The sequence below is a fragment of the Panthera uncia genome (assembly GCF_023721935.1).
Source record: "Panthera uncia isolate 11264 chromosome E2 unlocalized genomic scaffold, Puncia_PCG_1.0 HiC_scaffold_19, whole genome shotgun sequence".
In the NCBI taxonomy this organism is placed as follows: Eukaryota; Metazoa; Chordata; class Mammalia; order Carnivora; family Felidae; genus Panthera; species Panthera uncia.
The window spans coordinates 13,254,866-13,268,487 of record NW_026057588.1 but is presented as its reverse complement, the minus strand read 5'-3'; the positions used below and the strand labels follow the sequence as shown (position 1 = coordinate 13,268,487).

At 43.3% G+C, this 13,622-nt stretch overlaps 1 protein-coding gene across 1 annotated transcript in view; it reads right to left on the bottom strand.

Annotated features, from left to right (window-relative positions):
- The window catches only part of LOC125915731 (zinc finger protein 780A-like), a 20,324-nt gene extending 7,015 nt beyond the window's left edge, over positions 1-13,309 (bottom strand). The window contains 3 exon segments of the mRNA XM_049621704.1: positions 7,150-7,245; positions 8,843-8,975; positions 12,405-13,309. Coding sequence (XP_049477661.1) covers positions 7,150-7,245; positions 8,843-8,975; positions 12,405-12,506 — 331 coding nt within the window. The 5' untranslated portion in view covers positions 12,507-13,309.
- Positions 13,310-13,622: the final 313 nt, after the last annotated feature.

The window sequence follows — 13,622 nt, the reverse complement described above, 5'->3', positions numbered from 1 at the left end:
CCCCCCCCCCCCCCCACACACACACACGGGTATGCCTGCGGTTCTGGCAACTGAACCTCATAGCTGGCAATAGTGTGACCGCAGCCCTGGCAGATGGACTAGGGCAGGCATCTGATCTGACTGCCGGCCCTGCCCCCCAGGGAAAGCCTCTAAGGGGACAAGGCATAGAGGGTGCCTTGCAGGTTGGTTCAACTACAGCCCCAGCAGACAGGCTGAGCGCAGGCATCTAGTCTAACTGCTGACACCACCACACTATAAGCCGCTGGAGGCCCCAGACTACCCCTTAACAACACCGAGATCAAATCTTGTCCAAAACAGGCAAAGTGGGGCACTGAGGCCAATGGACTGACAGAGGAGGCTCTGCCACAACAGTGAGGCAGAGGCTGAAAAGCATATGGATCTAGTGAACAGGGGACCCTGCACTGCAGGGCACCATGGGACTTCTCTTCTTCCTAAGGCCACTACTTTTAAGATCAGGAGCTGTAACTGACTCTCCTAATATACAGAAGCAAACACACAGAGTTATATAAAATGAGAAGACAGAGGAATATGTCCCAAATGAAAGAACAGGACAAAACCACAGCAAAAAAGCTAAATGAAATGGAGATAAGCAATGTGCCTGATAAAGAATTCAAAGCAATGGTCATAAAAATATTCACCTGACTTGAGAAAAAAGTGCATGATCTCAGTGAGGCCTTCAAAAACAAACAGTAAATATAAAAAAGAACCACTCAGAGATGAAGAACTCAATGACGGAGATAAAACAAAACAAAACGAAACAAAACAACACTGAGGGACTCAAGAGCATATTAGAAGAAGCTGAAGAACAGATCAGCGACCTGGAAGACAGTGTAGTGAAAAGCATCAAGCTGAACAGCAAAAAATAAAAAGAATAAAAAATGAGAATAGATAAAGAAAACTCAGCAACATCATCAAGAATAATAACATTCACATTATAGGGATTCCAGAAGGAGAAGAGAGAGAAAAGGGGGCAGAACATTTATTTGAAGAAATAATAGCTGAAAACTTTCCTAATCTGAGGAAGGAAACAGACATCCAGATCCAGAAGGCATAGAGAACTCCCAATAAAATTAACCCCAGGAAGTCCACATCAAGACACACAGTAATCAAAATAGCAAAAAAGTAGTAACAGAGGGAGAATTTTAAAAGAGAAAAATAAATGTTATATAGAAGAGACACCCTTTAAGGCTGTTTTGTTGATTTTTAGCAGAAACTTTACAGGCCAGAAGGGAGGGGTATGATATATTCAAAGTACTGAAAGGAAAAAAACCTGCAACCAAGAATACTCTACCCAGCAAAGCTATCATTCAGAATAGAAGAGATAGAGTCTCCCATACAAACAAGTTAAAGGAGCTCATTACCATTTAAACCAGCCTTACAAGAAACATTAAAGGGCATTCTTTGAATGGAAAGAAAAGACCATAATTAGGAATAAGAAAGTTATTGGGGCATCTGGGTGGTTTAATTGGTTGAGCATCCGATTTCAATTTCAGGTCATGATCTCATGGTTCATGAGTTTAAGCCCCACATCAGGCTCTGTGCTGATAGCTCAGAGCCGGGAGCCTGCTTCAGATTCTGTGTCTCCCTCTCTCTCTGCCCTCCCCTGCTCAAACTCTCTCTCTCAAAAATTAATAAACATTTAAAAAAATTTTTTTAATGGAATAAGAAAGTTAAGAAAGGAAAAAATTTCACAGGTAAATGCAAACATATAATAAAAGTAGTAGATTAATCACTTATAAAACCAGTATGAAGGTTACAGCACAAAAGCAGAAAAATCAATTATATCTATAAAAATCAGCCAAGGGATTCACTAAATAAAAAGATGTAAAGTATGACATCATATACATAAAACAGAATGGGGGGAGTAAAACTTTAGTTCTTTTAGAATGGACTCAAACTTTAGCAACCATCAACTTAATATAGACTACTATACACATAAGATGTTATCTAAAAAAATTTTTTTTAATATTTATTCATTTTTGAGAGACAGAGAGACAGAGCATGAGCAGGGGAGGGACAGAGAGGGAGGGAAATACAGAATCCGAAGCAGGCTCCAGGCTCTGAACTGTCAGCACAGAGCCCAATATGGGGCTCAAACCCACAAACTGTGAGATCATTACCTGAGCCAAAGTTGGCTGTTTAATCAACTGAGCCACCCAGGCAACCCAAGATGTTATATATGACGCTGATGGTAACCACAAAACAAAAACCTATAATAAATAGAAGATAAAGAGAAAAAAATCCAAATATAACATTAAAGAAAGCCATCAAACCACAAAGGAAGACAGCAAGAGAAGAAAGGAAGAGAGAACTATAAACACAACCATAAAACAAGTAACAAACTGGCAATAACTACATACCTATCAATAATTACTTCAAATGTGAATGGACTAAATGCTCCAAACAAAAGACCTACAATAACTGAATGGATAAAAAAGCAAGACCCATCTACATGCTGCCTAGAAGAAACTCATATCAGACATAAAGACACATAAAGATTGAAAGTGAATGTATAGAAAATCATCTACCATGCAAATAGAAGCAAAAAGAAAGCTGTGGTAGCAATACTTATATTGGACAAAATAGACTTTAACGTAAAGACTGTAACAAGAGACAAAGAATGACACCACATAATGATAAAGAGGACAATCCAACAATACTATATAGTAATTGTAAATATTTATCCACCCAACATGGAAACACCTAAATACATAAAGCCACTGTTTACAGACATAAAGGAAGAAACTGACAATAATGCAATAATAGTAGGTGGGGCGCCTGGGTGGCTAAGTTGGTTGAGCATCCAACTCTTGATTTCGGCTCAGGTCATGATCCCAGGATTGTGGGATTGAGCCCCACAGGAGGCTCTGCGCTGAGTGTGGAGCCTACTTAAAATTCTCTCTCTCCCCCTCTGTCCCTCTCCCCCACTCATGCTCTCTCTCTCTAAAAAATAATTTAAAAAAATTAGGGATTTTAACACCTCACTTATATCAATGGATAGATCATCCAGGCAGAAATTCAACAAGGAAACCGTGGCTTCGAATGACACATATATTCAGAACATTCCATCCCAGAACAGCAGAACACACATTCTTTTCAAGTGCCCATGCAACACTCTCCAGAACAGATCGCATGTTAGGCCACAAAACTTAAAACTACAAAGTAAGGGGCACATGGGTGGCTCAGTCAGTTATGCATCTGACTTCAGCTCAGGTTATGATCTCATGGTTCTTGAGTTCCAGTCCCACGTGGGGCTCTGTGCTGACTCAAGACTGCTTTATTTTATAACCCGATATATGGTCAGTATAACCCAATATATGGACAGCTGGGAGCCAGAAGCCTGCTTCGGATTCTGTGTCTGCCTCTCTCTCTGCCCCTCAATTACTCACACTCTCTCTCTCTCTCAAAAATAAACATTAAAAACAGAACAAAACAAAACAACTATGAAGTGAGTGCCACTGACCACATTTCAAAGAAAATAGCTCCAACATGGGGCGCCTGGGTGGCTCAGTCGGTTGAGCATCTGACTTCAGCTCAGGTCATGATCTCACAGTTCATGGGTTTGAGCCCCATGTTGGGCTCTCTGTTGACAGCTCTGAGCCTGGAGCCTGCTTCAGATTGTGTCTCCCTCTCTCTCTGCCCCTCCTCTGCTCTCTCTCTCTCTCTCTCTCTCTCTCAAAAATAAACATTTAAAAAAACACACACAAAACAAACTTGAGACTACAAATACACATTCCTTTGTCAATCACACAGAACATTTATAAAAACTGACCATATATTGGGTTATAAAATAAAGCAGTCTCGACATATTTTAAATGAGTGAAATCATTTACTACAGTCTCTGGCCATACTAAAATCCTGCTGAAGCTCAACTCAGAGATTATTCATTCCTTTGGAAATGGAAAGGCATACTTGGTTGACGAAAACCACAGCAATCTCTAAAGAGACTGGATGTGATGTGATTCTTCATGATGCTATTGGAATCCACTGTGGAGCCTTCGGAAGCAAGTCATGAGAAAAATCTTTAAAGCACATGAATTCAGAATGCCACGCTTTAAGTAAACTAGCCTGTACTTAGACTCCAAAGAAGAGTGAGAGAGAAAAACCAAAGTAAAAAAAATTAAAATAAATTTTAAGGCACAAAACCTCTTTAGATAAAAAGGGACTGAAGAAACTTAACCATAAAAAAAAATAATAATAAAAATATCAGGGTTTATATTGACTATTTATATTGACTATTTTCCATTAAAAAAAAGCAGGGCTTTTTTTGAGGGGAAAAAAAGGGGGGGGGGGTGGGGGAAATGTACAAGACAAGCCTAGAAACAGGCTGTCTTATTAGACAGGAAGGAGTCTCTCAAAGGCCACCAGGGTCATGTTAAAAGGGCTCCAAGAGCCAACTCGAAGAGGTTCGCACTGGCCAATTGATGGGACAATTTGACAGTCAGCAAACATAGTAACAACAGAGGGAAGTACATCAAATATTATAATTCCATGTATTCCTAATCATCATAAAAAAGGAGTCACCTTTGAAAGGACGCTAGGTGGGGCGCCTGGGTGGCGCAGTCGGTTAAGCGTCCGACTTCAGCCAGGTCATGATCTTGCGGTCCGTGAGTTCGAGCCCTGCGTCAGGCTCTGGGCTGATGGCTTGGAGCCTGGAGCCTGTTTCCGATTCTGTGTCTCCCTCTCTCTCTGCCCCTCCCCCGTTCATGCTCTGTCTCTCTCTGTCCCAAAAATAAATAAAAAAACGTTGAAAGGACGCTAGGAAACCAACTCATTATTTAGAAAATTAGTGAGCAAAGGAAAAGAATACCTTTAATTTTTTTTAAATGTGAGATTGCTATTATATATTTTTTTAATTTTGTTAAACACTTATTTATTTTTGAGAGAGAGACAGAGGGAGAGGGGGATGGGGCAGAGAGAGAGTGAGACACCGAATCCAAAGCAGGCTTTAGGCTCTGAGCTGTCAACACAGAGCCCAACGTGGGGCTCGAACCCACGAACTATGAGATCATGACCTGAGCCGAAGTCGGCTGGTCAACCGACTGAGCCACCCAGGCACCCCAATATCTTCAATTTTCTATTTGATCTGTATAACTGAGTAACCAAGTAGTAAATAACGTGATATTTCTTTTTACAGATGCATCCTAGCTAATAAAGAATAAATGACAGAATTATAATATCACCAATTTACAACCTCTAGTGAATTAAGGGACATAGTAACTGACTATCCATGACTGCTAACATCATTAAAACAAGAAACCCGGATACCACATGCCGATGGACTGAAGAATATTACCATTATCTAGGAAAACAGTCTTGCCAAAAAAAAAAAATTCCCTCAAAAGTTTGATTAAGCTTCTAGACTCAACTATCATTTTACAGGAAATAGGAGACAGTGGAACATGTTCCTCCATATCACCAAGACGCAATCAGCAAAATCCAGATGGTGTGAAACTACAGGACAAATGATCTGACTTAATCAAGAAAAAACTGTTAACAACAAAATCAAGAAGAACCTTTAATTTGAAAGAGACTTAAGACTTTTTAAAACAAAAGGCCAAACAAAATCAGACTGGAGATGCTCACTCAGACAATAAACCTCTAGAGAAAAACTCTCCTTCAGGGAAGGAAAGGTTTGTGCGTGCAAACAGACACAAAACAGGCTTCCGGGACAGCTGGCAAAATCCTAACTCACAACCTGGTGTTTCATATATGTACATCTTAAAACAACTAATCATGCAATCCTTTGTTTTATGTGGTCTTCTGTATTCTTGTCATCCTTTGTTTAAAGAGTAAGAAATGAGGAAAACTTTCAATACAGATCAGAACACGGCTGTAAGTAACTCTGGGGAAAACATTCTATACTCCTCACAATAACAATCAGGACCTCGTATGATCTGGTCCTGGCCTACCTCTCAGACCGCCCTTCCTACCATCCTTCCCATATTCTGTTCTAACCTTCTTACAGCTCCCAGTCACACAGAAATCACTTCCATCTCAGGGCCTCTGTGTCTCCCGCTTAGTCTGAGCAGACAGAATGCTCTGTCCCATCTTTGTGGCCCGAAACCTTCCTTCACAGTTCTATGCAAGCATGCCTACTTCAGGACATGCGCTCTGAGCACCCAAGCCCTGTTATTCTTTTTTTTTTTTTAAGTTTATTTTTAATTATTTTTAATGTTTTTTATTTATTTTTGAGAGAGTGCCAGCTGGGGAAGGGCAGAGAGAGGGAACAGAGGATCTGAAGTGGGCTCTGAGCTGACAGAAGCGAGCCCGATGTGGGGCTTAAACTCAGGAACCTCAAGATCATGACCTGAGCTGAAGTCGGATGCTCAACTGACTGAGCCACCCAGGTACCCTGATTTATTTATTTTTGAGAGACAGAGAGAACAAGCAGGGTAGGGGCAGAGAGAGAGGGAGAGGGAGCAGCCCAATCAGGCTCCCACTGTCAGTTTAGAGCCCGATGCTGGGCTCGAACTCACAAACCATGAGATCATGACCTACGCTGAAATCAAGAGTCAGACACTTAACCAACTGAGCCACCCAGCACCCACCCTCCCAACCGAGCCCTGTCATTCCTACCCCATTACTTCTATATACTTGTCTGCACAGCATGATTCCTGACATTACAGATTTGCTCATGGGCTTGTTTAACCCACGTCTTGCCAACTGCAGGTAAAGTCCACAAGAGCAGGGACTCTTATCAGTCATGTTCATTTCACTGTACAGACAATGCTGAGCAGTGCTTTGCTGGGAGTGGACACTCAATAAATATTTGCTGAATATATGCATGCATTTTTTAGACACTGGAAACACATGTAGAAATTCAAATGCAAAAGTAGAGCTGGAAAACAGCTGGATGCAAAATACATGTTAAAAGATCATATTGGGAAAGAAATCAGGCACTCCGCTGAAAGGGGAGGAAATAAGAGAACAAAAATGAGAGGTGACTGGCAACAGATGAAGTTCCTTGGAGAGCCCACGCTGTGAGCTTTACTTCCTTCCCGGGTCTCGGGCATCTTTATCTAACAGGTCTTGGGTCTCTGAAGGAATTTTCCAAACCACATCTCAGGGGTGTGAGTCATCTCTGACCCTCTCCTGACCCTCTCTGCCGGCTTCTCCCCTACTCACCTGGGTACCATCCACTTGTTTCTTTCCTCACAACCACCCAAGGCTCTTTGTCTTGCTCCAGTAAGGTAATCACATCTGGCTTAGAAATGGACCTTCCTGCTTAAAAAAAAAAAAAAAAAAAAATGATACATGGTATAGAAAAAGAATTTTTTAAATCTACAAAACCCCACAAAACAAAACTTTGGTTAAGACCTGGTTAAATTTGTAATAATTTAAAAGTCAAAATGATACTAAGAAAAGACTTCAGAGAAAGGTTGAGAAGATTGTATGAGAGCAGCTAGGTTAGACAAAGGACTTACGTTATTTATTTATTTATTTATTTTTAGGACTTATGTCATTTAAACTCACATAGGGCCTATCCTTTGAGAAGAAGTACAATTCAGTAGCTGAGAACATGAACCTTCAAGCCAGACTGCCTGGTGAAAACCCTGTCCTGATACCCAGTAGCAACAGGACCCCAGGCAAGCCATCTAAACTGTGTCCATCAGTTTTCCCATCTCTAAAATGGGGATGATAATAATACCTACTTTATAGGGGTGGTATTAAAATTATTTAGTATATGTAAAACACTTCCAACATTGACTAGCATATAGTACTACAAAGTTAATAGTATTTTTATTGTTGTTCTTTATTTTGCCTCCTTAACATTCTAGTTCGTTCTTAATATGTTCATTTCGTGAAAAATACAAACTTTACAGCCTGAAACTACAAAGCAGGTAAAGGAATGTCTGTTAAAGGAAATGGAATGTGTCCGCTTTGGTTTTAAATGAATTTGGTTGACCCAATCAATACCACATAAATCATAGAGGCTCTTTTGATAGAAAAACTCAAAACACTGTTCTTCTTCCAAGTGGGTCAGAAAAAACCCAGAACATCTACAGTAATTCTGAGATCAAACACAATATGAAACCTGTCTTAGAGAATGATCATACAATACATGTCCAAGATTCCTAATTCTGTCCCTTGGTCATTAAGAAAGGGGCAGTGACAGAGAGGGCAAGCGTAAGGGAGAAAGTTCAGAGGGGTGGGCAAGACGCAGGCATTTCATGCACATGCCCATTTTCAACCCAACAAATCCCAAACTATTTCCTTTGGGAACAAGAAGGAACTTGGCTTTTTTTTTTTTTTTTTAATGTTTATTTATTTATTTTTGAGAGAGAGTGCGCAAGGTGGAGAGAGGGAGACAGAGAATCCGAAGCGTGAAGCCTGATGTGGGGCTCAAACTCAAGAACCATGAGATCATGACCTGAGCTGAAGTTGGACACTTAACCACCCAGGCAGCCCTGAACGCATCTATTTTTTTTTTAATTTTTTTTTAAGGTTTATTCATTTTTCAGAGACAGAGAGAGACAGAGCAGGAGGTGGGAGGGGCAGAGACAGAGAGGGAGACACAGAATCCGAAGCAGGCTCTAGGCTCTGAGCTGTCAGCATAGAGCCCGATGCGGGGCTCAAACTCACAGACCGTGAGGTCATGACTTGAGCCGGAGTCGGACACTTAACCGACTGAGCCACCCAGGCACCCCAGAACACATCTATTTCTTAAAACACAGTCCTGAAATTCATGGTGAAGAAAGCTGATATTCCAGAGAACAGACACTAACAATTTATTAATAATTACAATTGCTCAATACTAATTTTATTGCAAAACGAATTAATCTCTCCAATTAATTAACATCGGGGGAAATAGTCTTACCCAGTGAGAGCAGGTGGCTATAGTTCTCCAACATCACGTCCCTGTACAAAGCCCTCTGAGCAGGGTCCAGACACGCCCACTCTTCCTGGGAGAAGCTGATGGCCACGTCCCTGAATGACACAGATCCCTGAAACTACACACACACATGCATCATGGTGAAACCGAAGGAAATTATTTCAAGGGGAACACAGAGGGGGGCGAAGAACCACACTGCAGGAAAGGAGTGACTGGGAACTGCGCAGGGTGCCTGCAAGTTCTTGCGGTGTCCCGCTGCTGCAGAGCAAACTTCTTGTGTGCCGCGGGATAACCTACTTACCCCGGCACGTCTGGAATGGATAAAGAAAATGTAAAGTCATATTTCAAGGAGAGGAGATACCAACTTACATAGGCCATGTTTTTAGAATGACAAAATTGGTCCATTTTCCTCACGCTTCCACTCCTAGAGAGAATAAGAGAAGGGCTTAAGCCAAGCTGTGCCTTGGTGCTAAATGACTTAAATTAATACAAAAATCTTTTTGGGGAGCCCGAGTGGCTCAGTCAGTTAAGCGTCTTACTTTTGGGTTCGGCTCAGGTCATGATCTCACGGTTCGTGACTCTGAGCCCCATATTGGGCTCTGTGCTGACAATGGGGAGCCTGCTTGGGATTCTCTCTCTGCCCCTCCCTGCCTCTCTCTCTCTCTCTCTCTCTCTCTCTCTCAAAATAAATAAACTTAATAAAAAAAATAGGGGTGCCTGGGTGGCTCAGTCGGCTGAGTGTCCGACTTTGGCTCAGGTCATAATCTCGCGGTTTGTGGGTTGGAGCCCCACGTCGGGCTCTGCTGACAGCTCAGAGCCTGGAGCCTGCTTCGGATTCTGTGTCTCCCTCTGTCTCTGCCCCTCCCCAACTCACTCTCTCTCTGTCACTCTCTCAAAAATAAACATTAAAAAAATAAAAACAATACAATTTGTTCTTCCATCTCTATGTTCCAATTACTTCCTAAAATCCCTCTTCTGTCCCTCTCTGCTTCACACACTCTCCTTTTCCCTCTCTCCCGTCCGCCATACAAATTGGCATCAAATGTGAGGAGTCCGGACAAAATCAAGCTCTCCCCTCAAGCCACAAGGAACACGTTGTCCTCCAAAATATCTCAACAAGAGGGATCCTCCGTTCTCTGGATATGTGACTAGGCCTAGGACGACTGAGCTACTCATCCCACTCTGTGCAGATTCTCCTCCCTTGGTCCCACCTTTCAGGACTAAGAAGGGGTCACATTATCCAAATCAGAACCTCTCTGTGAACTCAGGACTGGGAGAAGTGGGGCAAGGCATGAAAACTGGAAAGGATGTAGATGGAACTGCTCGGCAGTGTTTGGTTTTCTAAGTCCAACAAAGCCAACTGGTTAAATACAGCAGGGCATCCACGTAATGGAATACTAAGTAGGAAAAATCAGGTTACAAAATAGGATGCAGAATATGACTATGTCTGTAAAATATATGTGTGTATAGGGGTGTCTGCGTGGCTCATTTGGTTGAGTGACCGACTCGATTTTGGCTCAGGGCACGATCTCACAGTTCGTGAGATCAAGCCCTGCGTCAGGCTCCATGCTGACAGCAAAGAGCTGTTTTGGAATTCTCTCTCTCTCCCTCTGCCCCTCCCCCCACTCATGCTCGCTCGCTCACTCTCTCTCTCTCAAAATAAATAAACATTTAGGGGTGCCTGGGTGGCTCAGTCAGTTAAGCATCTGACTCTTGGTTTCGGCTCAGGTCATGATATCACGGTTTCGTGGGTTCGAGCCCTGCATCGGGCTCTGCACTGACAGCATGGCACCTGCTTGGGATTCTCTCTCTCCCTCTCTCTCTAACCCGCCCCTACTCGTCCTGTCTCTGTCTCTCTCAAAATAAATCAATAAACTTTAGGGAAAAAAAAAAAGTATATCTAATTTCAAACATAGTATCCTGTCATTAGTAAAAAGAACTCACAAGTTTTACTTTCATATTCAGGATATGAATCTGAACTAAGACAAGTAACCTCTGAGTGCCTCTGTCTCCTCATTAGTAAAACAGGAATAGAGTAAGGAGCACAGAGGGTCGTCAGGAAGAATACTAAGAAAATTCAATGAAAATGCACAATGACACACATGAACTGCTTGATATGTGCCATCATTATTATTGAGGATAAAGATTACATTTGTTAAAGGAACTCTACTGTTTCCCTTTTTCTCGTGTAAATCATATAATAAAATGTGGCGTAAGGCCTGCTCTTTCTTAGAACGCTACCCTGAAACATTCAGAGCCTAGCCTGGAGAATGTAATTCTTTTTTCTTTTTTAATTTTTTTTTTTAATGTTTATTTATTTTTGAGGCAGAGCACAAGCAGAGGAGGGGCAGAGAGAGAGGGAGACACAGAATCCGAAGCAGGCTCCAGGCTCTGAGCTGTCAGCACAGAGCCCAATGCAGGGCTCAAACTCACAAACTGCGAGATCATGACCCGAGCCGAAGTCGGATGCTTAACTGACTGAGCCACCCAGGTGCCCCCATATATCACATATTCCTAATGTCCCTGTTGTATAGAAGGTGAGAGGAATGAGGTAAAATGACCACGCATAAACAAGAGCTAAAACGTATCAAACACTTGCTGTATGCCTGGCACTGCTCCAAGGGGCTTTATACACATTAACTCACTTAAAACAGCTTTTTTTTTTTTTTTAACATTTATTCATTTTTAATGAGATAGAGAGAACAGAGCGTGAACAGGGGAGGGGCAGAAAGAGAGGGAGACAGAATCCAAAGCAGGCTCTGAGCTGTCAGCACAGAGCCGGACACGGTGCTCGAACTCACTGACCAGGAGATCATGACCTGAGCCAAAGTTGGACACTCAATTGACTGAGCCACCCAGGCGCCCCACACATTAACTCATTTAACATTCATTACAAACCTGAGACAGCCAGGAAGCAAACCAATATTCCAACCCAGGCACTCTGGATCCACAGCCCTTAGTTTCAACCACACTACACTGCTTCCCAAGGTCCACACAAAAAGAAGCCCCAAACACAACTCAAGCTGCCAAACTTCCACAAGATGTGGCCAGCAATGCAAATTTCAACTGATGGAACTTGCTAGAAAAATCCTGGCTCTTACTGATACCACCTCCTGTTGCTATCACTTCTCCCATTTCTGAAAGCCTCACATACTGAATGAAATAAGCTAATGATCTCTGTTCTGCCCTTGCTTTGAAAAGCAGGCCCTTAAAGAGCAAAAGATATAAGGTGTGTGGTTCCACTTAAACACTAATCTCTTTCTTACCAAATCGGAGTCCCGAAAATAAAGCTTTAACATCAATCGCTGGAGGCTTATTTCCGTGTCATCTTAGAAAAACAGAGTGCCCAAGCAGATGTGAAAAATTTACCCAATGGCTAAGTGAGTAGTAAGTGAAGAAGTGAGGGCAATGGGGGACCAAATGGCGAGGTATCAATTTGCACGTCTCCCCTACATTTCCTGAAAGTTTACTGGAACCTATATAGTCTAAAACCAAAAAAAAACCAAAAACCTTTTTTTTTCTTAAGCAAAATAAATCACGAACTCACCCTTGACTTTAGATGTACAGCAATAATACTCTCATCCTCCTGGGGGTCCTTCTTTGGGATAATGGTAACGACTCTGGGGAAGGAGAAGGAGATGGAAAGCATGAGACCCCAGGCTTTTCTTGGGAGTGCAGACTAAATCTGAAAGCACACTCCAGGGCCACACCTCCCTTATTTCGCCCCAAAAGGGGCGGAAGTAAAAGGAGGAATCAGTCTCCCTGGTCCCTGGAAGCTGGTCCCTGGGGACAGAACTCGGAGAATGCGGTGGGTCTCAGCAAGTAGCTGCCCTCGTGGGGGCCCCAGAGAGGCACTTCCAGCTCTAATATTCCCATCCCAGGTCCAGGTCTGGGCTCTCCTGAGGAAACTTCCATTCTAGGCTCAGTATCTGACCTCCCTACAGGGGCCACTGCTCTGCTGCAGCCACGTGGCTGGGAGAGAAGACGAAGGAAGCAGCGGGCCAATGGTCCCACTGACACACACACCTCCACAGCAAAGCACTACTCAGTGTCCACACGCCCCCTCTCCCCTCACCGCAGCACAAGGCGCGCCCCCAAGCACAGACTCCCACATTCCTCGTCCGCCACTCGCGCTCGCACAATCCCCCTCCTCGCTGCACGCTCGCACACGGGCCGCCGAGGCTCCTTCGCGTGCCTGTCAGCGCCCGGTCCTGAGGTCCTCTCTCTGCCCACCCACACTGGCAGTCCCTCCGGCTGGGGTCCTGATGAGCACAGGCAGCCACTGGTTTCTTCCTCCACCTTAGGGCCTCACCCTACCAGGACAACGACCCCCGCATGCCAGAAGTGGCCGCTAACTCGGCGTAGTGGCCGCTGGGAAATGCAGTCCCAAAGAGGAAATGACTCAGAAGCCTAGGGTTGGGCGGATCGATTGATCCCGGCAGGCAACCTGGGCCCGCCCCTAAGGGTGCCCAGTGATTTGTGGGAATTCCAGTCTCCCTGAGTGCGCAGCCGCAGGCTGCTGCTGACTGAGGATTCGCCTGGAAGGAGTATTGCTGCGTCTTAGACCGTCGGTGTAACTTACTTTTCTCTTAGTGGAGAAGAATGCAAATGAACACAACTATTAAAGAAGGTGGAATATTACATATGGAAAACCCAAAAGACTCCACCAAAAAACTCAGAATAAATGGATTTAGTAAAGTTGCAGGATACAAAATCTACATACAAAACTTGATTATGTTTCTGTACGCGAACCACAAACCGAAAA